Source organism: Lissotriton helveticus, chromosome 12, assembly GCF_964261635.1.
Source record: "Lissotriton helveticus chromosome 12, aLisHel1.1, whole genome shotgun sequence".
Classification (NCBI taxonomy): domain Eukaryota; kingdom Metazoa; phylum Chordata; class Amphibia; order Caudata; family Salamandridae; genus Lissotriton; species Lissotriton helveticus.
In genome coordinates this window covers 265899185-265922113 of record NC_136073.1, presented here as the reverse complement: position 1 = coordinate 265922113, position 22929 = coordinate 265899185, and the positions used below count along the sequence as shown (strand labels likewise).

General features: G+C 40.9%; 1 protein-coding gene across 9 annotated transcripts in view; it reads right to left on the bottom strand.

Moving 5' to 3' along the window:
• Positions 1-9163: 9163 nt before the first annotated feature.
• Positions 9164-22929, bottom strand: part of LOC144798737 (uncharacterized) — a 1654679-nt gene continuing 1640913 nt past the window's right edge. For 8 of the 9 annotated variants that reach the window (XM_078669751.1, XM_078669755.1, XM_078669753.1 and 5 more), the window contains one exon: positions 14066-15214. In XM_078669751.1, the coding sequence (XP_078525877.1) occupies positions 14948-15214 (267 nt within the window). In that variant the 3' untranslated portion in view covers positions 14066-14947. Of the gene's footprint in view, positions 9405-14065; positions 15215-22929 lie in introns of those variants that run through there. The other variant, XM_078669761.1, reaches the window with a different exon arrangement.

Below are 22929 nucleotides of genomic sequence, written 5' to 3'. Positions count from 1 at the left end.
ATATATATATATATATATATATCTCCCAACTCTCTAGTTGAGCCCTCTGTGGGAAGCAGCAACACAGTCGAAAATTTGCATCCATTTCATTCAGGATCAGATGCAGCAGGAGACGCACTCGGGCACAGACATCTCTCCTTCATCTTGCCAGACCGGTTTCGGGATCATCATCCCTTCATCAATGGCAGCTGTTCACTCTGGGAACCTTGCATGCACTTCCTTATTAAAGAGCCTGCCCCTGTGGGCGTGTCCAAACGGCATTCTGGTTCTTGTAGTGCTTATGATAATACCTCAAGTGAGTAGGTTCAGAGTAGCAGCAAAATTAAAAGTTAGTAAAACCCCTGTGGGCTGATGCACTGTGGCATTGGGTATCCTGCTGTGTTTAGTCGGGAAGTCGGAGTCCTGTGACAAGATGACTAAACACAGCAGGATGCCCAACGCCACAGTGCATCAGCCCACAGGGGTTTTACTAACTTTTAATTTTGCTGCCACTCTGTACCTACTCACTTGAGGTATTATCATAAGCACTACAAGATTCAGAATGCCGTTTGGACACGCCCACAGGGGCAGGCTCTTTAATAAGGAAGTGCATGCAAGATGAAGGAGAGATGTCTGTGCCCGAGTGCGTCTCCTGCTGCATCTGATCATGGATGAAATGGATGCAAATTTTCGACTGTGTTGCTGCTTCCCACAGAGGGCTCAACTAGAGTGTTGGGATATATATATATATATATATTACCTACTGGCGGTCGCCAGTAGGTATATATAGTTAGGATTTTTTTGAATAGGGATTTCTGAAAATTCTATGTTGAATAACTTTGGCGTTGATGGACGGAATTGGCTGACATTTTCAGGAAAATGGCACATTTTGTTTCTGAGCGTCCCCTGAAAGTTTGGGGGGGTTTCGTCAAGCGGGGGCCGAGAACAAAGGGGGGTCCCAAAACGTGTTTTTAACATTGAGTTTTCCATAGGGCGGTTGGACTCACTTTTAGCTCGAACGGCTGAATGGATTTCCACAAAACTTGGCAAAATTGTAGGGACTGGTAGCCCGATGTGCCTTTGCTATGTCTCAAGATATATGCTCCAGTGGTTTTTACGAAAATTAACTTTGAAAAATATATATTGGGCTACTTTGGGCTATATATATGTTAGAGCCCAAATGTAGCCCAATGTAGCCCAAAGATGGCCACCAGAGACAAAAAAAAACAAATGTAGCCCAAATATCAGCCAGATGTAGCCCAACTATAGCCCAGTGACAGAATGTCCCAGAGTCTTCTAAAGAACAACTAGAGCGCTAACAGTCTTACTTATGACAAAAGTATGGCACACCTGAAGTCATCTTGATTGGAATAAAGTGTTAACACTTAAAACATTTAATTTGCAAAGGAACAAAATGAGGGGGTTCATTTTGCCATAGAAATTATGATTAGTGCTGAAGAAAGAAAAATTAGGGAACATTTTGAGTGACTTCTCAAATCCTCTTATATTTCATTAAAAAAATTCTGATATGCAGTCTCCCAAGATGGCCACCAGAGACAAAAGAGCCCAAATGTAGCCCAAATATCAGCCAGATGTAGCCCAACTATAGCCCAATGACAGAATGTCCCAGAGTGTTCTAAAGAACAACTAGAACGCTAACAGTCTTACTTATGACAAAAGTATGGCACACCTTAAGTCATCTTGATTGGAATAAAGTGGTAACACTTAATACATTTAATTTAAAAGGAACAAAATGAGGGGTTTCATTTTGCCATAGAAATGTTACATATATATATATATATATATATATATATATATATATATATATATATATATATATATATATATATATATATATATATATATATATATATATATATATATATATATTACCTACTGGCGGTCGCCAGTAGGTATATATAGTTAGGATTTTTTTGAATAGGGATTTCTGAAAATTCTATGTTGCATAACTTTGGCGTTGATGGACGGAATTGGCTGAAATTTTCAGGAAAATGGCACATTTTGTTTCTGAGCATCCCCTGAAAGTTTGGGGGGTTTCGTCAAGCGGGGACCGAGAAAAAAGGGGGGTCCCAAAACGTGTTTTCAACATTGAGTTTTCCATAGGGCGGTTGGACTCACTTTTAGCTCGAACGGCTGAATGGATTTCTATGAAACTTGGCTAAATTGTAGAGACTGTTTGCCGGATGTGCCTTTGCTAGGTCTCAAGATATGTGCTCCAGTGGATTTTGAGAAATTAACGTTCAAAAAAATATATATATCTGTGACAGCGTCCCGGTTAGCGCCCCGGTTCGCGTACCAGACGCGTAACGGAACTTCGCGAGGAGAAGCGGATTGGCTCTCCGGTGACTGTCAACATTCTAAACAGTCCGGAGCGGCCGCCATCTTGTCTCTCGGTAGGATCGAGAGACAAGAGGTGGAAATAAACGAAGGGGGAAATGAATGAAAGGGGGCAAGGTAGACCCCTCCTGACCCCCTAGGATTGATGTGGGAGCTATTAAAGGGCCCCGCGGGGCAAAAAAATAAAATAATTTTTTTTTCGATTTTTCACGGTGGAAGCGCTACCCGGTACGCGAACCGGGTAGCTCACCGGTAGCGTAACGGGAGTCCGCCATCTTGTGTTTCGGACGAATTTAGTCACAAGATGGAGGATAAACAATGTTGGGAATGGGTATAAGGGGGCACGGGAGACATATCCTGACCCCCTAGGTTTTCTGAGGGTGGCTGAGGAGGCCCATATATGTAAAAAAAACCACCTTTTTTTTCAAATTTTCGCACGGTTAGCGCCCGGTCCGCGCACCGGGTAGCGTTCCGGAAAGCGTAACAAGGGGAAAACCAAGGGAAATATTCAAATATTATTTTAGAGTGCTTTGAGGTAGGGTAGCTCTGAATAGAGCTGTTGTGTTGTGTGGGTGATGTAAGTACCAACATGTAGGTACCAATGAAGAGTCTAAAATTCAATGTACACCGTCTCCTCTGTAGATATTTTGTATGTTCTAATATGGGTTATTTAAATGTAAATGTGTGGAAAAGCACTTCATGCTTTAAAGCAATTGTATTTTTGAACTGATTGTTCTTTCCTCTTAGTCCTCCTCTTTGTTTTTTTTCCCCCACACTCTTCTTCAGCATGATAGTTGATAAATTCGTTCCCTCAAAAAATTTATATACATAAAAAAATTATATTAAATACATATAAAATATATTTTTCCTTTAAAAGAAGAATACATTTTACAGCTTTTGATATCTGCTATTAAAAAACCATTGAAATTCACTGAAAAAACCATAGGTTATAGACCATATATAGTTAGGAATTAGCATTTACAAAACCTTGAAAATTCACTGAAAAAACCATAGGTTATAGACCATATATAGTTAGGAATTAGCATTTACAAAACCTTATTTTACTCACACAAAACCATTGAAATTCGCATATATAGTTAGTTGCACTAACTATATATCGCGCACCCGCAATCCACTGCTGATCATGTCACATATTACATCATTTTTGACATGGTCAGTGACATCACTGATGACATCTCAAATGACATCACTGATGACATCACTGATGACAACATCCAGTGACTGTATGTTTCTGTAAAGTTAAAATATGTCTTACATATTGAAGAATGAGTGGATGTATGAGTGTCTGGATGAAGGATTTAGTAGGTGCATGACTGACTGTATGAGTGAGTGATTAAATGTGTCTCACTGAGTGCATGGGTTAGTGACTAAACTGTCTTAATTTGTGCATCATTATGTCTGTTGTTCTGTAAACTGCTGCATGTGTTGATCAGTAGCTATATGAGTAACTATATGGGTTATTGATTGGTTGCCCAAGTATTTGTATGGTAGACTGAGTGTGTGTGTGGGTGGCTGTGAGGTGTATGACTCTGTGCATAGATGTGTGAGCAGTTGATTCACTAGATGTATGGGTTCAAAAGTGCATGTGGAAACAGCTGTATGGGAGGTTGACTGTGTGCATGAGTGTATTGGTGAGTGAATGGATATCTCAGTGCTACATGTCAAAGTAAGTACATATGTAAAACACAGTACATGTGAGAGTTGACATATATAAATAACTGTGCATAAGAGCCAGTGAATGTGTGAGTGGCTGTATGGATCATTGTGAACTTGTATCAGGGATTGTATAAGAGAGTAAATATGTGTTAGTATATGTTTGAATAAGTAAGGTGTGTATAACTGTATAGTTGAGGAAATGGAGGTGTGATTGATTCTTTGCATGACTGACTAGGTGTGTGAGTAACTCCATGGATGAGTGACAGTCTGTGAGTGTCTGTTTACACTGAGTGTATCTAAGGTTATATTAGAGTCTGAAGAGGTTCATCGTATTATCACATGAATGATGTCATCAGTGATGTGATCAGTAATGTCAAATGAGATGTCATCAGTGATGTCATCAGTGATGTCATTTGAGATGTCATCAGTGATGTCATCAGTGATGTCATTTGAGATGTCATCAGTGATGTCATCAGTGATGTCATCAGTGATGTCATTTGAGATGTCATCAGTGATGTCATCAGTGATGTCATTTGAGATGTCATCAGTGATGTCATTTGAGATGTCATCAGTGATGTCATCAGTGATGTCACTGACCATGTCATGAATGATGTAATATGTGACATGATCAGCAGTGGATTGCGGGTGCGCGATATATAGTTAGTGCAACTAACTATATATGCGAATTTCAATGGTTTTGTGTGAGTAAAATAAGGTTTTGTAAATGCTAATTCCTAACTATATATGGTCTATAACCTATGGTTTTTTCAGTGAATTTTCAAGGTTTTGTAAATGCTAATTCCTAACTATATATGGTCTATAACCTATGGTTTTTTCAGTGAATATATATATATATATATATATATATATATATATATATATATATATATATATTTCCATTAAAACACAATTAACCAATTTACAAAATGAATCAACAGAATAATATTACATTTTCAAATTTAAAATAATGGTTCCTTATTACTTAATTAACTTGCCAACCTATACCCCTACAAGCCTAGCAATCCACACATAATATATAACAACAATTAAATAAGTATAACTCAATTTACATTTATTTAAAGAGTTTTATATAGTGCTGGCTAGACCCGAAGGTATCAGAGCGCTTTACATTAGGTTCCACAATGTAGCAGAAAATGATCACAATTACACATTCTGTCAAAAAATAAGCAATACATTGAGAGAGGAGAAAAAGAAGAGAAAAAATAGTGGAGGGGGATTGGGGAGGTGAGAAGAGGGAGGATGAGGTAAGAGACGACAGGAGAGACAAAAGGAAGTCTGTCTAAAGATCGACAGGGTAGGTGGCGCCCAAGGAGGGAATCCACGGCCCGTCTCCCCTTTAGCTAAACAAGGCAACTCCATTGGGCATCAGTCCAAATAGCTAGGTCTTAAGTGGCGAGGGAAAGTTCCCAGATAAACAGGGTGGGGACTAAGGGCAAGGACAGGTACGGGCAAAGGTCAGTAGCTGGAAAGAGGAGAAGAGAAGAGCGGGGTGGGGGTAGGGGGAAGGGGGAGGGAGGAGATAAGGTCAGGGGAGACGCAGGAGAGTTTCCCCAAAGTCCGGTTGGGCAGGTGATGGTCAAGGAGAGAATCCAAGGTCCATCTCCCCTTTAGCTCGCGAGGTAGCTCCACGGGCTTCAGTCAAAATGGCTCGGTCTCAGCTGTCGAGGTAAGTTCTCAGAGTGAAGGTCCTGATGGGCGGGCGGGAAACAGGAACGGGTGAGGGCTGGTCGAGGTCCAGATGATGATCAATGATTATAGCCCAGTGGAGGAAAGAGCATCATGGAGTGTCTCACTGAGGCGACCATCTAGAAGTCAGGCAAGGGGGACAAGTCCTTGAAAGGTCGAATTCAGTCAGCCCCCATGAATCTCTATAGCCCACAAGGGAAGTGGGAGGGCGGCCATCTTGTGATCAGGTCTAAAACGCTGAGGCAGAGATATTTGAGCCACTTGTTAATGTAAAGAACGTTGTGGTGACAAAAACGGCCCCTCAATGAAACACTCCTCTTAATCTGCGTGTACAGGCTCAGCAACGATCGTCCAAGATGCCTAGATCTCATTCGAGCAGCACCCCAGGAGAAGACAAGACTCTCTTCACAGTCTCCACCTAGCCGCTATTCTAGGGTCAGGCACCACCCATGAGGAGATCGCAGTGGAAAACGGCCTCGCAATGAAGCGCTCCTCATAACCAACTGGCAGCATCCGCGCAACTGACAAAATCGCCCAGACTCCAACATGCAGCACCACAGGAGACGGCAAGCTGCTCTCCGCAATTCTCACTCAACACTGCGAATGACGTGGCAACACGCCCCTTCTCACCGGCATCGAGGGAGCTCCCACCTCTGTTGGTTCCGGTGTTCACTCCAGGTGCCCTGCTCGTCCTGCTGCTAGTCACCGCAGCAAGCAGCCCACAGCTTAGGAGGTGGACCCAGGAAGAGGGAACTGCCATCTGGGCAAAAACGGAAGCCGGTGGCCTCGCGGTGCAGCTCCCATGGCACTAGGCAAGACTTCCTCGCTCGGCAGGCGCCATCCCAGCCTCTTCGTCAGTGGGAACATCGAGGCTCACCTCTCCGCGATGTCAGATCGGAGAAGGGAGATGAAGGATCATCCTGTTATCAGCCAGCATTCCAGTTGTAAAAACGCCGCTCTAGGCATGGAAACAGCGCGGCGGGATGTCCGCTTGGGAAGTCGAGGGGAAGGTTCAACACGGAGCATCAGCTCCGAGCGGCCATGATGGGCTGGCTCATCTCATGCAGCTGTGGTGCTCATTTAGTTCAATAAACCAGAAATGTGGCATTCATTTATCACTACGAAGCCCTCATGCAAAGTTAATGCCCTTTCGTTTCTTGTGTTCTGCAGCAGTTTTAAGATGATCTTAGAGTTCCTTGTTGCTCAAATGGTTGTACTTTCCAATATATATTTCCCTCATCTTCATTGCTTGATTTTGCATGCAAGAAAGTGTTACTCATAGTCATTGACTGTCACTCATAAATACACTGAAATTATGAAAATGTCACACATAAACAACCTGAAACCTTGGCAGTTATGCACCAGGAATACTGCTGGGGTTTTCCCAACAGCCCCTGCTACACCCCGACTATTTCTACACAAAGAGCTCCCTGGATTCAATGATAATCAATTAAATAACGAATTAACAATTGTTAATTAATAATTACTTAACTTCCCAGCCAGCAACCCTCTAAACTCAGCAGCACACACCTAAAATATAACTAATATACATAATTGTTACACAATTTATATTTGTATTAATCAACTACATATTTAATTAAAAATTAATAATTATTCATTTTTAAATACTACTTAACTTCCCACCTGATACCCCTACAAACCTATCAACTCACAACAAAAATATAACTAAAATAAATCAGTATTACATAATGTACATGATTAGTAATCACTCTAATAATTAATAATACATTAATAACTATTTATTAATCATTACTTAAATATCTTCCTACCCTATACTCCTACAAACCCAGCAGCCCACACCTAAAGGTTAACTAAAATATATAACCATTAAACAATTTACATCATTAAAAAATCAATTTAATAATTGATAAGGAATGAAAAACTATGGGCATCATTAGGATGGCGGGCGGACTTTGTCCGTCTGCCATCCTGACATGAAAAGGAACCGCCCACCATAAGTGTGGCGGTCCCGTGGGGGTGATTAGGATGCGCCCGCCACACTGATGGGCGCATCCTGCATTTTTAACATTGCGGCGGGAGGTGCTTTCAGCATCACCCGCTGCAATGGCAAAAATGCATTCCGCCCGGTCGACTTGTTGACCAGGTGGAAAAGCGGCGGACGGTCTTTCCGTTCGCCGCAGTACACCCCGCCGTACTAATATGGCGGGGGAATGTGTGGCGGGCGGGGAAGGATGTAGGGCGGATCGCCACTGCCATGCCGGCGGTGGCGATCATCCCTACATCCTAATGGAACCCTATGTGTTCATTATTACCCAATTCACTTCCCGCCCTATACAACTACAACCATAGCAACCCACACCTAAACTATTTGTAAATGAAATCAGTATAACATAATATACCTAATCAATATCCATCACTTACTTACCTAAAAAAGCGTAATAATAATGAATTATTATTTAATTAACTTCACACGCTATACCCCTACAAACCCCACAACCCGCTACAATACTATAAATTATTATTAACATTTAAATAAAGAATTTTAAATCACTTCCAATTTCAAACGATATTTTGAAAAATTAATAATTATTCAATCAATTATAATAAATAAAATATATGTATGAACTAAAATACATAAAAATAATTTTAAAAGATATTCTTTACAACTATGTTATTGAAAACAAGATTAGCAACTAAGGGCCAGATGTAGGTAGCCAAATACCGGTCGGGAAACGGCCGAAAATACAGAATTTCGGCCGTTACCGACCGGTATTTGGATTTTGAGATGTAGGGACCAAAAAAACTACCTACCGATTCGGTAAATAAGAAATGGACAAAAAATGACTTTTGATATGTAGGTAACCTCTAAAATACAGAATTTGCATGAAATTCGGTATTTAAGAGTCGGTATTTACCATGGATTGAAAGCAGGTGGTAACCAGGTGCAGGCTATAAAAAAGGGCCCAAAATGCAACAGTGTGACCAGAATGGCAGCATTCTACGTGATAGCGAGGCGGCTATGGCTATAGGCAGCAGGAGAGAGGGTTTGGAGAAGGGAGGAGCAAGTGTACAGGCAGAGGATCACGCTATTTCAACTAACTGAGGCAGAGATCCTGCAAAGGTACAGGCTACACCCCCACACCATCCTGGACTTGATCAGGGACCTCCACCTACTTTTGGAGCACCCAACCCCAAGAGCGCCCGCCATCCCACCCCATGTGCAGGTGCTGTGTAGCCTTATATCAAAGAAAAGATTCCTTTCTGGGTACTTATTTCACAAGGTGACCATGAGGCCTATCCGTAGCAATTGGCTGTATTTGACATTTACAATTGACAAATTCAAGAGGTCAAAATTTAAGTCTCCACACTAGGTTATTTGTACTTTTTACTCAAAGTTTATTTTATAGAAATTCATATTTAGGCATTCATTTTAAATACACATTGTAATTTAACACTGTGGTCCTCTGGTACAAATATTTATCTAATGGCTAACAATTCCGTATTACGGTTATCTAACACAGAGTCACCACTTTATAGTATGCATTCAAAATTTAAAATACAAAAAATACAACAAATTAATAAAAGAACATTTTTTCACAGTTTAAAATGGTCCAAAGGGTCGACGCGTTTCGGTGCGTTTATTATACTGAGTGCACCTTCATCAGGACAGAGTAAGTTAAAAACAGGTGTACATCTTCTTTCTGAAAAAATGAATAGAATGCATATTATTAGTGCGAAATTTCTAGTTTGAGTTTTTGTCCTAGTTTGTGGGCTTGATACTTTAAATTTGCAACAAAATTTCCTTACTTTAAATTTAAGAAAAAGGTCGTCCTTCAAGTAATTTTCTGGGACGTATTGTTCTTTAGTTTGTCTGGTAGCACGTGTTTATCAGTTCACGGCCGTCAGTGATCTATAATCATAATTTCCTTATTAGTAATGTTTAACATTGTTCGTATTTTCAATTTACGAATCGGTTACGATATGGTGGGCTGCACTTGCTTGTATTGATTATTAAGAACATGTAATCACTGGATAAGTGGTGTCTTCTCCAGGTGGCGTATTTTTCTTAAGGTATATACTCGCCTATATGGTCTCCCGACAATACTCTTAAATGGAGGAAATATAACATATCTTTTTATGGCCTTAGACATGTTTAAAGAATCTTGATATCCAACATGCTAGTTTTCTACCTACCGATTATATGAATCCTGTCAGTTTTAAAGGCTTTTAGCTCATTAAGTTGGTAGTCCTGACGGTTCTAGAGATTGTTGTCGCTGCACTCGCTTGCCAGCCTCGCTCCTTTTATTTGATTCTTAAGAGCTATTCGTGGGGCATAACAGAGATGAGGCATAGATGTTAATTTAATGTGGACAGTTTGGATGCTGTCTTTACAACACATACAATCTTAAAAAATATATAGACACAGGCCATTATTTCCTGATAGTCTACTGCAGTCTTACTTTACGTTTATTTTGACCCTTAAAAACAGGATAATGCGTGAACAACAACATATTCTCCTAGGTCCCCATTTAGATTAAGAGTATCCTAGTACCTCATTTCAGTTGTACGGGCACTCCTTAAGTTATTTACCATGAGAGTTACCCCTGCCATCCCGCTAAAACTGCGAGCTCACTCCTCTCTATACTGAGCATACTTGCATTGCTCTCACTCTGCTCAGCTCCGTGTAACGCGTTATCGAGAGCGTTCTTACCTTTGATCTGGCTAGTGCTTCCTTCGTGTGGCTGGCGTCCGCTTCACTGGAGATGACAACCACACGAAGGCTGTTCGGTACTATTTATACCGGTGGTAATTGAATTATTGTACCGTCGGCTGCATTTAATTGAGTGTTAAGTGTACCTAATTTCATCCATTCCGGCCATTATTGTAGTTTTTTAATCATTGTCGCTTCATCTAACCCGGGCAGTAACTGACAGTGCACCGGAAGTGATAAGTGTTCACGGTGCAAGGCGGCCATATTTGTAGTTTGTCAACAGTGCGCAACAACTACAGGGCCAAAATTACTGTAAACGAGGCCACTATAATTGGAAGCCAAGTCTTTGATAAAGTTTACGGCGGCCATTATTGTAGTTTATGGTCAATGCGCGACAAAAATGGATAAAACTTTCGGAGACACGATCGATAACTGTGTAAGCCGCAACTTTATTTGATAAGAGCGGCTCGTTGAGATATATCTATGTGCCTACGTAAAAAACTTTTTTTGCGTGCTCATCTTTTGGACTAAAATACTATTGGAAACTCTCCACTATTTTCATTGATTATATTTACTACATGTTCCTGCATCTAGTACTCTCCATGAGTTACCGGGAATCTTGTGCACAGTACCTAATACCGGCAATTCTATGCGCACCATGCTGAAGGTATTTTCGTAATTGTCTCTACGCATTAGCCTTCATTTGTTGAACTGCGCATGCCCTGACAAGTATAATCACATTCATATTGTTTTTTCAGAGCATTCTACTGCAGTTCTGTATTTATTTCTCAAACAGTAAATCTTAGTTTAACAAACAGGGGCGTGCATGTGTTTCATAATATTATCAATGCAAATGTAGATACAATTCAATTATTATTTAAAGATGTAAGTACAGTTCAATATTATACATCGCTCATTTTGAAAGCAAGAGAAAAAGAAAAAGGAAATACATTCTATGCATTATTACTGTCAAACAAAGATGTCTATTGCTCTAATTATAGACATCTCTACCGTGTTGATGGCTATTATACATAGCTATTTATAGAACCACATCAAGCATGTACAATTTGTTTGGCAGTTACACTCAAACTACAGCTTGTAACCACCTTTAGTCTATCAGCTCTAAATCTTGTTAGTTGTCATAGAATCCCTAGCAATATCAATTAATCCTAAACATTATCTGATTATTTTATCCCACTCTTCACGATTGTTGAGCCCTTGATAATAGGATTTAAATTTTGACATATAGAACTGTTCCCTCAGTTTGCGCTTTTTGTTGGCATCTCCACCTCTCACAGAGACTTTGATTTTTTCAAGAATGAACCATTTTAAATCGTCTAGTTTATGGTTCTCTGCAGTCCAATGTTCAACTAATGGTGCATTTTGCCTTTTAAGTCTTATTGCTGATCGATGTTCTGTCAGCCTCAAGCGTATTTCTCTTCCTGTTTCTCCTATGTAACATTTGTTACAGGGGCAAAGGATTAGGTATACCACATTGGAGGTCCGGCAATTAACGTGTTCGTTCATCCAATGGGTGATACCGTTCACTTCCACTTTGTCAGTTTTGATGATACCTTTACAGTGTGTACAAGACCCACACGGCAAGTTTCCTCTAATGGGAGCACCATTGAGGACATTTCTCTGTCCATTTCTTTTAGGTTCTTGGTATGTATGCACTAGCTGGTTTCTAATAGTTCTATTTCTTCGAAAGGCATAAGTGGGTTTTGCTAACGGGGTGACTCCTGTTTTATTTAGTATTCCCCAATTTTTATTTATCAAGTTCTTTACTTTGTTGCTAAAACTATTGTAATCGGATACCATGATTATATCGTTCTTCTGTTGTTTAGATTTCTCAGTTGGTTCAAAAAGGCTCTCACGATTATAATACTTAGCACGCTTGTAGGCTTGTTTTATCAAGCGTTTGGGGTAGCCTCGCAGTGTAAGTTTGTCTTTTAAAATCTGTGCATGTTTCTCATAGCTGTTTCTATCACTGCAGTTTCGTCTAATTCGTAAGAATTGACTAAAAGGTATGCCATCTTTTTGGCATTTAGGATGATAGCTGGTGTGGTACAACAAGGTATTTCTATCTGTGGGTTTCACAAATAGTTCCACGTTTAATGCTTGGTCTTTTTCATAAATTTTAATATCTAGAAAATCCACAGTTGATTGACTCTTGTTAAAAGTGAATTTTAGGTTTGGGTCACCACAGTTTATCCATTCAAGGAAATGATCAAGGTCATCCTCGGTACCGTCCCATATAAAGAAAATGTCATCTATAAATCTAGACCATACCTTGACATTTTCAAAATATGGACAGATCTCATTATATACATGTTTTGACTCAAATCTCCCTACATAAAGGCAGGCGAGACTGGGAGCACAGGTGGCTCCCATGCTGGTGCCCTTGATTTGGCAATAGTAGTCTTGTTTAAACAGAAAAATGTTATTTTTAAGGATAATTTCAATACAGTCTAAGATGAAGGTGTTTTGAGCATTCAAATCGCCCAAGTCATTTTTTAATATCTCCTCCATCATTTTCACTGTATCCTCCTGGGGGATATTAGTATACAACGATTCAATATCCATGCATACTAGCCATTGGGTCTCTTTATTAAAACTTAATCCCTCTACCCTGGAAATCATGTGGGTTGTGTCCTTTATGTAGGACGGTAACTCTGTCACTAATGGCTGAATAAAGTGGTCCACACCTACTTGCCTCTGGGAGCTACCAGAGTGTGATTGCTGCAATAGGTGGGGTGTCCCCAGAGCTGCCTGTCCCGTTTCTTCAGGAAGTTCCTAGAGGCCATGATGCAGAGAATGCATCATTACATCAGCTTCGCTGTAGCTCATGCGGAACTGCTCAAGACCAAGACTGACTTTTATCAAATTGCACATTTCCCACACGTCATCGGCTGTATTGATGGCACCCACATCCCAATATGCCCACCTGATGCCACAGAGTACATTTACAGAAACATGAAGTCAACCCACACAATCAATGTACAGGTAATCTGTGATGCAAACTACATTATCACAGACATAGTGGCCAAGTTCCCAGGAAGTACACACGACTCCTACATCTTTCAGAACAGTGGGATCTACACACGCCTGACAGCGGGAGAATTTGGTGAAGGATACCTCCTAGGTAAAACACTGTGTTACACTCCCTTGATAGATATTGCAGATGTATGTGTATGTGTGCATGTGAGTTATGTCTTTCTCATTTTCAAATAGGGGATAGTGCATATGCCGTCCGCTCTTTCATCCTGACACCCTACCTCAACCCTTCAAACCCCAGCCAGAGGCGATACAACAAGGCACACAAATCTACTAGGAACATTGTGGAGCGTACCTTTGGGCTGTTAAAAAGCAGGTTCCGCTGCCTATACAAAAGTGGAGGGGCACGCCAGTATACACCAATCACCTGCTGTAAGATGATTGCAACTTGTGCAATGTTGCACAACCTTGCCACTAAGAAGGACACCGGGGTGGAATTGAGCGACTATGAGGACCATGATGATGAACATGCACTGCCTGAACCCAACACAGTAGGAGTTGCAACACCAACAGATGGCAGACACAGACGGGCAGAGATCACACACAACTACTTTTAAGTAAGTAAAGAGACACAGACAGGTGGAGTATGCACCCAACGTAGTTTAATATTTGGCACTATGCAGGTATTCAAAAGCACAAATGTGCAACACAAATGTCATCCATTTAATAATGGTAGTCCTGGGTCCCTTCCCCATTTACTGAACAAGTCATTTCCGCCCACGCCTACCAGTGCCAGATGTAAGTGGCTGGCTCTCTTCACTGTGTGTTTGGGCTGTTGCCTCACCATGGCGCCTGCTGCTCCTCCGTGTCTCAACAACAAGGGGGCTTGTCATGCTGCTCCTACTGGTGCTTTCCTCACTTTCTGGTACATCCAGAGCAGCAGTTTGTGCTGTCTGTGCATTTATCAGCACCTCTACAGCACTGGTCATCCTAGCAATGCCCCATGACACCTCATTGCTGTTGTGTGTGAGGCCCTCTTGCATGTTAATGCATCATCTGCATAGCAGGGAAGTGGCTGTGGCCATGCGGTTTATTGCTTTACTTTGCTGCTGCACACGCTGCCTCTCCTTGTGCCTTGCTAACATGTCCTGGTCCAGTTTGCTGCTCAGAAGCTGCACCGATTGTGTCATGTCCCGCATCCCTGCAGCCATCTCCTTGTTCACATCAACCAGTTCTCTGATGCCATTCCCTATATCTTCCATATTTATGTTTAGGTTACTCATCTGGCGTTGCACAGACTGGATGGCCTTCCCTTGCATCCTTTGGATTTTCACATGCTACCCTCAAGCCCACGGAAGACACTGGGATCCTCCACATGTGCTGCTACAATGTTTTCTCTGTGCCTGCGGCGTCTGGTACCTGTACGGCCAACCTCTGCACTAGACTGCTGTGTGGCAGGGCTACCTTCCACAGCCAAGGTTTGTGTGTCATCCCCCTCCATGTCACCTGCTGACTCCATTTGGATTAGTGGGGCAATTACATGCCTCCTGCTCTTTTGTGATGCAGGTGTTGTTGGAGGCAGTGATCCAGGCAGTTCAGGTGAGGACAGTAGCAGAGGGGATCCTGAACGTTCTGGGGACGCCTGCAGATGTGGAGACATTTCTGGGTCTTGGGATGGTGGCTGTTTAGTTGATGCACCTGTGTCCTCTGTGACATTCTCTGCACTTGGGCCTGGCTCTTGGTTGTCATCCCTCTCTGGTGCCGTGCCTTCCGTCTCACTGGTACGCCTGCGAGATTTCTCACCTGTGGACATATAAGCGTACATTAGCTCGGTGCTACTGCCTCACAGCCACTACAATTAAATAATTCTCACTTAAACACTGTACATGTTGCCTGCGCTTGATTATGTCTGAAATGATTTGCCTAACTTGTTGCTTGCTGTGCTGTATGACATGGTCTTTCATTTACTGACTACATGTCCCATAATGCATTGCTCCTGTATAGTGCTACCTCTACTGGACTGGGGTTAAATTTGCCACATAGGGAAAAGGGAAGGCTGATGGGGTGGGGGTGATTGCTCTGCATGCGTCTTACCTTTTCTGATGGCAGCTCTGGCTGAGCTATCTGCATCTCCCAATCCACAGACACTCTCTGGTTCAATGGTGGACCCCACCAGCTCCTCCAGGTCATTCAGGGGGGGTGCACGGTTCTTCCCTCCTCCAGTTTTGTTTGCCTGTTTGTGGAGCTCAGCAATTTTTTTCTTGGTCAGGCTCCTGAGGTCATACCACCTCTTTTTCAGGTCGTTTATGTCCCTTGGAGTCACTCCTACAGCATTCACCTTTGCTTGAATGTCCAGCCAAATCTTCCTTTTGGCAGATTCAGCCACAGTCAGGGACAGCTTGCCAAACAATTTCTGTTGTTCCTTCACCACCTCCTCCACAAGGACCTGCAGATCCATGGTGCTAAATCTGATTTTCCTCTTCCTCTCTGGCTGTTCCTTTTCACTGCTGCTTGCCATTTTCACAGTTTAAAAGCGCAAAACTTTTTCTGTGGCTCAGGGACTTAGCTCAGCTCCAACTGCCTCTCCAGAAGCTTCTAATTACTTGCAGCTGCCTGTGTAGCCACTTCCTGATAGGGAGGGGGAGGGTGGTAGCACCGGATTGTCTGCCTGATTCAGTTTCACTTTTATTTGCTTTCCGATTCGGTATTTTGCGAATCGGTATTTACCGAATCGGTATTTACCGAATCGGTATTGAATGAGAAATATCGATTCGGTAAATTCCGAATGGCAGATTCCGAATTTTACCGAATCGGTAAAAAATACCGATTATTTACCTATATTGCATTTACCGATTCTAAAATACCGAATCGGTAAAATTTGGTATTTTAGAGTCGGAAAAATTTCAATTACCTACATCTAGCCCATAATTACTTACGTTAAAAAAAGATGTTCCTGGCAATGATTTTTCTGCATCACAATATTTGTTTCCAATATTTCTGTCCCCTGATATCAAAAACTCAATAATTTGTCCAAATACCACAAGAAGCATCACCTGACACACCAAGTGGCATTATAGAAACCATATGAAACATCATCTACTGACTGTGATGGAACAGAGTGCATAATGGTGAGGTCAATCCGAGGATCCACACAGTTAATTGAAAAGTACCTATGGTTCAAGAGGGATGAGCAGATAATACATCTGTGGAAAAAGAGAGGGGCTTGTCGAATAAATCATTTGCTTCTGAGTGGGAAGACATTCAAAAACGTATACCAAGAATGGCAACTACAGACATAGGCCCTGAAGGGGATAATGTCTGGCCCTAGAAGGAGAGTCAATAAATCAATTTCATATTTCTTTTGTTGGAAAAAAACAGCAGTAAAAGGAATAAAAACTAATAAAAATATTTCATAGCATCAAGGTTTTACATATCATAGCTTTTCTGAATCTTGATCTCAGCAGATAGATAACAGCTAATAGCGAAACAAATTATTGGTGTTGTAAACACCTGTAAATAAAGAAGTGCCGGCCTACATTTCACAAAGTTAGCATTTTTAAGAATGGATACAAGGAACTGCAGATGTGGAAGCACATAGGATTTGCAGAAAAACATAAAGTGTGTGGTGCATTGCAAAGACACATTGTCATAAGGGCAAAACCAAATGCTATCTTTCAACATTCTGACCATAAAAAATGAGAAAGAGTATTGTAGAAGTCCCTTCCTAGAACAAGTTAACAAACGATGATCCCAGTTTTCATGTACATTAAAAAGTAAAGTTCCATTGTTACAGTTGTTTTCAGCATAATGTATGACTTACTGGACCATTTGGAGGCAAATGATTTCGTTACAAAACCGGCGGCTAACATTATCCATTAACCTTTTAATTGCCACTTTTGCAGCACCTTTAAAGAATTTTTCACAACAATACAACAATCCAGAAATGACACTGTAATATAATGTTCTTCCTCTTTTAACTGCTGCTCCTGCTCAGATAAGTACCTTTGTTTCTGTCTTGCTATTTTGTCTGGAGTATTAGAGTGTGTTAATTTATAATGTCTAATTTATGGAAGCAGTGCGAGTGGAGTTAATTTGAATATATTCCATCAGGTTCAGTATGGTTTAATAACACAGTTTTGCATGAACTTGTGCTAGAAACGACTTAATAAGGCATTTATTTTACAAATGGGTTACGATTCTGTCATTGCGATATTTATTTGTACGAAATGTTACTGTTTTTGTTTATGCTCATAAGGGATTCGTGCGGACAAACAGTCTGCCTTTGAATATGCGTGTGGTGCCATAGGTAGCGTTTGCCTGCGCTCTATTAGTATGCAAGGTACTCATAGGGAAATACAGAGGCACCAATACCACGTGACCGCAATAGGAGGATGACCGTGCGCCAACAGTTAGAAGGGTACGGTCATTGTTTATTTCTGAAGTGGGAAAAACGTTTGTTTGCCATCGGTGACCGAGCGGCATCGAATGATTATATGTGAGGCAGATCGCGGTCATAACAATTACTTTGACAAGCGCAATCTTTTGATTGAGCTGTTGATGTTAAGGTGCACGTAAAGACACGCAAATATTGTGTGATTTGGCAGCCATTTATGTTTGGGCTGATTAATAAGGAAGTGTATACGCAGCACGGTAGCTTGATTCAAGGCTTGGTTTGTTGGTTAGCAATGGTCATCAGCTGTTTGGTGAGCGACCTAGAGATTGTGTTTTGTAGGCTAGAATGGCTTCAGACGATGGCAGTGGTGAGCAAGCGTTATCAGAAGACATGATGAGTGAGGATAACATTAAGAAATTAATTCAGAAGTAGGTTAGAGCTTTTGTTAAGGAGTTAGTGGATATTGTGATGGAAAAGAAACGGAAGGATCTAGGTTCTAGGGAGGAGTACTGGTCTTTATCAGATGAAGAGGCTAAGAAGAGTGTGAAACGGGGGAAAAGGTTGAGGAAAACAAAACCTATAGAGAAAAGGCCATTGAATAAAAGAAGGATGGATTAAACTCCATGACAAAAGGTGGTGTCTGTAGCGGCATGCATAGTTAAAGTGTACTTAGCGACACGCAGGATTTGTCAGATGATGAGTTCAGGAATGTTGATGATGACATCAGACAAGGGACAGATAAGATGTATGAAAAATACATTTTTGATTTGAATAAGAATGAGGACTTAAATGTTGACCTAAAGGATGATTTGGGCTGCTCATCAAATGTGGTAATTAAAAAACCCACTAGGTGAAGAAAGGTTTAGTCCATGTGACATTTGTCGTCCTAGAAGCGCTGACTGGTGGCCAACAGAACACATGGGAAGGTTCATTAAGGAAAGGATAAGAAAACCTTTGGAAAACGAGGTGAGGAACATACTTAAGGAGGATGTTCAAGGCCTATGATTGAGGATAAGGTGAACAATATTCTGAGCCTAGATCCACACTTGATAACTTTTATTTTTAGGATGGGGAGAGATCCTCACAAAGCTCTAGAGAAATCAATGAAGCAATGTCAAGATCACCGGAGGAAGCTCATTTAATTGATGTAAATTTATTGAGAGGATGGAGCCAAAGGGCTATGTCTTTCTAGGTAAAGCCAATGCTGGGCTCATGGCCGAACGCAGTAACAACATACTTATGAAAATTAACCACAAATTGGGGGAAAAGGCAAATAAAGAGGCAAGTGAAGATGCTAAAGGGTTGCTCTTTAGTGAGGGATTGGTGAAGAGCCTAGACAAATATGTGGCTACTTTTACGGCACTGGATAAGGCTCAAACAAACATGAGAAAAGTGTTTGGTGGTGTTTTTAGAAGGGCCAGGAGACGAGGACCTTATGTTGGCTGAGTACTTCAAAGGTGCCAGTACAATTATGCCTTCAGAGGTTTTGGATGAGGCTTCCAGGGGTCATCGGGTTTCTTCCCACAAAGAGGAAGATCGGGGAGAACCAGGAATATCCAAGGAAGCGGTCAGACTTCTACAGGGTTCCGCAGTGAGTACAGAGACACCTATTGTATTTTCCAAAGTAAAGAAGGGGGATGTCTCAGGAAGTTTGTAGACACAAGGAGGAATATAACTGCAGATGCGTGGGTATTAAAAAGTATCCAAGGGTTCAAAATACAGTTTGTAGATATACCGGATTCAGGAAAAAGAACAAAGAGAGTTGAGTATTACACAGGATCAAAAGATATTGGTCGATGGAGAAATAAAACAATGTTGAAAAAGGGAACTATATGCCCAATGAAGGAAAATTCAAGAGGGGTTGTAAGCACTTTATTTGTAGTGGAAAAAAAGGACAAAGGATCCTTGGACCTATGATAAATTTAACGTTTCTTAATCGGTTTCTGGTATACAGGCATTTCAAGATGGAGGGAATCCATCTTTTGAGAGGTATACTTTTGGAAACGGATTGGTTAGTAACATTTGATCTGAAAGATGCTTATTTTATGGTTCTGATGGAGGTAAGAATCCAGGGATATTTGCAATTCAGATTGAGGACTCAGTTGTACCAATTTTTATGTTTCCCGTTTGGTCTGTCTTCAGCACCATGGTGCTTTACAAAGATGATGAGGGTTGTGGTAGCTCATTCAGGAAAAAGAGGATTTCTTATGATTGTTTATTTAGATGACATACTGAGAATGTCACAGGATGTGGAAGAGTTAGTAGTACAATTGAAGAAGGTGAGGAGTTCCTTGAGAATTTGGTATTTCTGATATATGCAGAGAAGTCCATTATGTCTCCATCTCAAAGGTTGGAATTTTTGGGATTCCAAATAGATGCAGTGGGAGTGATATTGTTGTTACCAGAAATGAAAACAAAACTGATAAAGAAGGAGGTTTTGTATTGTATTGAAGATGGAAAAATTAACCGTGAGATATTTGGCGAGAATGATAGGATCGTTTTCTTCGTCAATCCAGGTGATTTGTCCAGGGCCATTGCACTATCATACTTTACAGAGGCTGAAAGCTGATGCATTAAGGAAGGGCTTATGGTATGGCAACAAGGTTGTGTTGAATCAGGAGGCGAAGGATGTATTGGTGACTACACAATCTAGAGGCATGAAATGCACGAGCAATTTTTGACTGCATGCCAGATTTTGTGCTAGAGACAAATGCCAGTTTGACTGGTTGGGGAGCTCGGCTGGGAGAGCAGGAGACAGGTGGCACATGGTCAGATTTGGAGAGCAGTCAGCACATAGACTGTATGGAGTTGACAGCAGGGTTGTTTGCATTGAAGAGTTTCAAAAGAGTGTTAAAGGGACAGACAGTTTTTTATGAAAATGGACAATGTGTTGTATATAAATTGCTTGGGGTTGGAGCAGACCCCGGAGTCTGTCGGATATTATGAAGGAACTGTATTTTATTTAGTTTGAGCACAGGATAAATTTGAGAGGAGAATGTTTTCCAGGGCACATAATTATATTGTGGAGGGAATTCAAGGAATTTGACTAACTACAGCAATTGGAAGCTGGAGCGGGCCTGTTCCAAGAGAATATATTGATTGTGGGGTCCTTTGGAGGTGGATTTGTTTGCGGGCAGGTTGACGTTTCAAATAGACAAGTACTTCAGTTGGTTGCCAGACCCAGGTGCAGCAGCGGTAGATGCTTTCCAACAGGATTGGTTGGAGATGAAAGGTTATGATTTCCCACCCTTTGCTATGATTCAGAGGGTATTTTGAAGGTGAAGAGATGTGTCTGTTGAAGTTGATAACTTCTTTTTAGGTGTCTCAAGCGTGATTCCCAGTCATGGAGTTGGCATGCGAGGTTCCATTGTTGATTTAGGCTGAGGAATGGAGAAGGGAAAGAACATCAGTAGATACTTAGTAAAACATTGCACCTTCTTGTTTGGATGATGTCAGGGAATCTGGAGCTTTCCAAAGACTTTCGTAAGGGACTGCTAAGTTGCTTGAGGAGTCTTGAGCCCCAGGAACTAGGCAAAGATACAAAGGAATTTGGAACTTCTGGGTTTTTTGGTGCGTGGAAAAGAGTTTGGATCCCATGGAGGCTCTTGTAGTAGAAGTAGTGAATTGTTTAGTTGAGCAGTTTGAGCAAGGTCTACGTTATCATACATTGAAGTTAGAACTTCAGTTTTGGCAGGTTACGGCATGTTATTGGAAGATCTTTAGGAAGTAATGTATTGTTGTGTAGAGTAATGAAGAGCATAAGGCTTAGGAGACCACCTAAGGCTATATATGAGACATTGTGGGACGCAAATCTAGTCCTGAAGTTATTTCAGAATTGGTCAGTGAACAAATACTTAAATTTGAAGAATCTTTCTCACAAACTGGCAACTTTGTTATATTTATTGTCTTGTAGAAGAGTTTCAGATGTCCAGATGGAGTGTATTGTGAGATTTGGAAAAGAACAAACATAATGTCTACTTCATTTTTTTATCCAAATCTTGATGAATGCAGAAAATTATGTGTGGTGGAGTGTATGAAAGAATATAAGAGCAAAGTTCAGGAAAATAGGCGAGATAGTGAGCATCAAGTGATGATATCATATGTAAAGCCTTTTAAAGCAGTGAGTTCCACCATAATTGCAAGGAGGATTAAAGATGTGATGGGGCAAGCTGGTGTAAATGTGTAAAAGTTTAAAGCCCATTCCTTAAGGGAGCTATGGAGAGTAAAGCCTGTTGATCTGGTGGAACATTGGAAGGTATTATGAAGGCAGCTGATTGGTCTAATGTAAGAACGTTTGCAGAGCATTACTTTAGACCAACTGAGCATGTCAAAGGTGGTGCTGAAGGGCTTTCAACACCTACAATGGTAGCCTCCGGTCTTGTAATGAAATGGTGATTCTCAGATTACCATGAATAGAGAATCAGGATTTCATTAAAGACACAGTGGCTATCATTATGTCATCCTCCTCTCCCCTAAGAATAATAATTTAAAAAAGTATTTGGGGGAGTAGCATTTTAGGATATTTTTGCAATTTGAAGTATTGTTTGACAAAATGTTTTGCATTTAAAATGATATGCGATGTTGGGTTCAAAGGTTTTTCTTGTTCTAAATTCTCAATCTTGAAGAGGAAAGAAGATGGGTGTTTCTGATATGGGTGGAAGTCAGGAGTCAAGATTCCTCACAGTTTTGCATTTAAAAGAGGAGGAACATTCTATTACAATGTTATTTATGGATTGTTAGGATTCTAAAACTTGATTTTTCATTGTTGTGAAAAGTTCTTTAAAGGTGCTGCAGAAGTGGCAATTAAAAGGTTAATGCATAATGCTATCCTCTGTGTCTTTAATTAAATCCTGATTTTCTATTCATGGTAATCTGAGAATCACCATTTCCTATCCAAGGATCTCTAATATTAGAAAATAGTCTTAGTCCACTGCTTATCCTTCTTTGTGATGTTCTCTGGAGAATCAAAGATATTTGCCCTACCCAATTCTAAATAGAGTTACAAGTTAAACATCTCAGCTTGCTATGGTTCTCCATAAGTAACAAATCCTTTATAATCAATCTATTCAAGGTGGTACAAGGATTGGTCAAGATGGAGATCCTACGAAAGAAATGTGAGTACTGT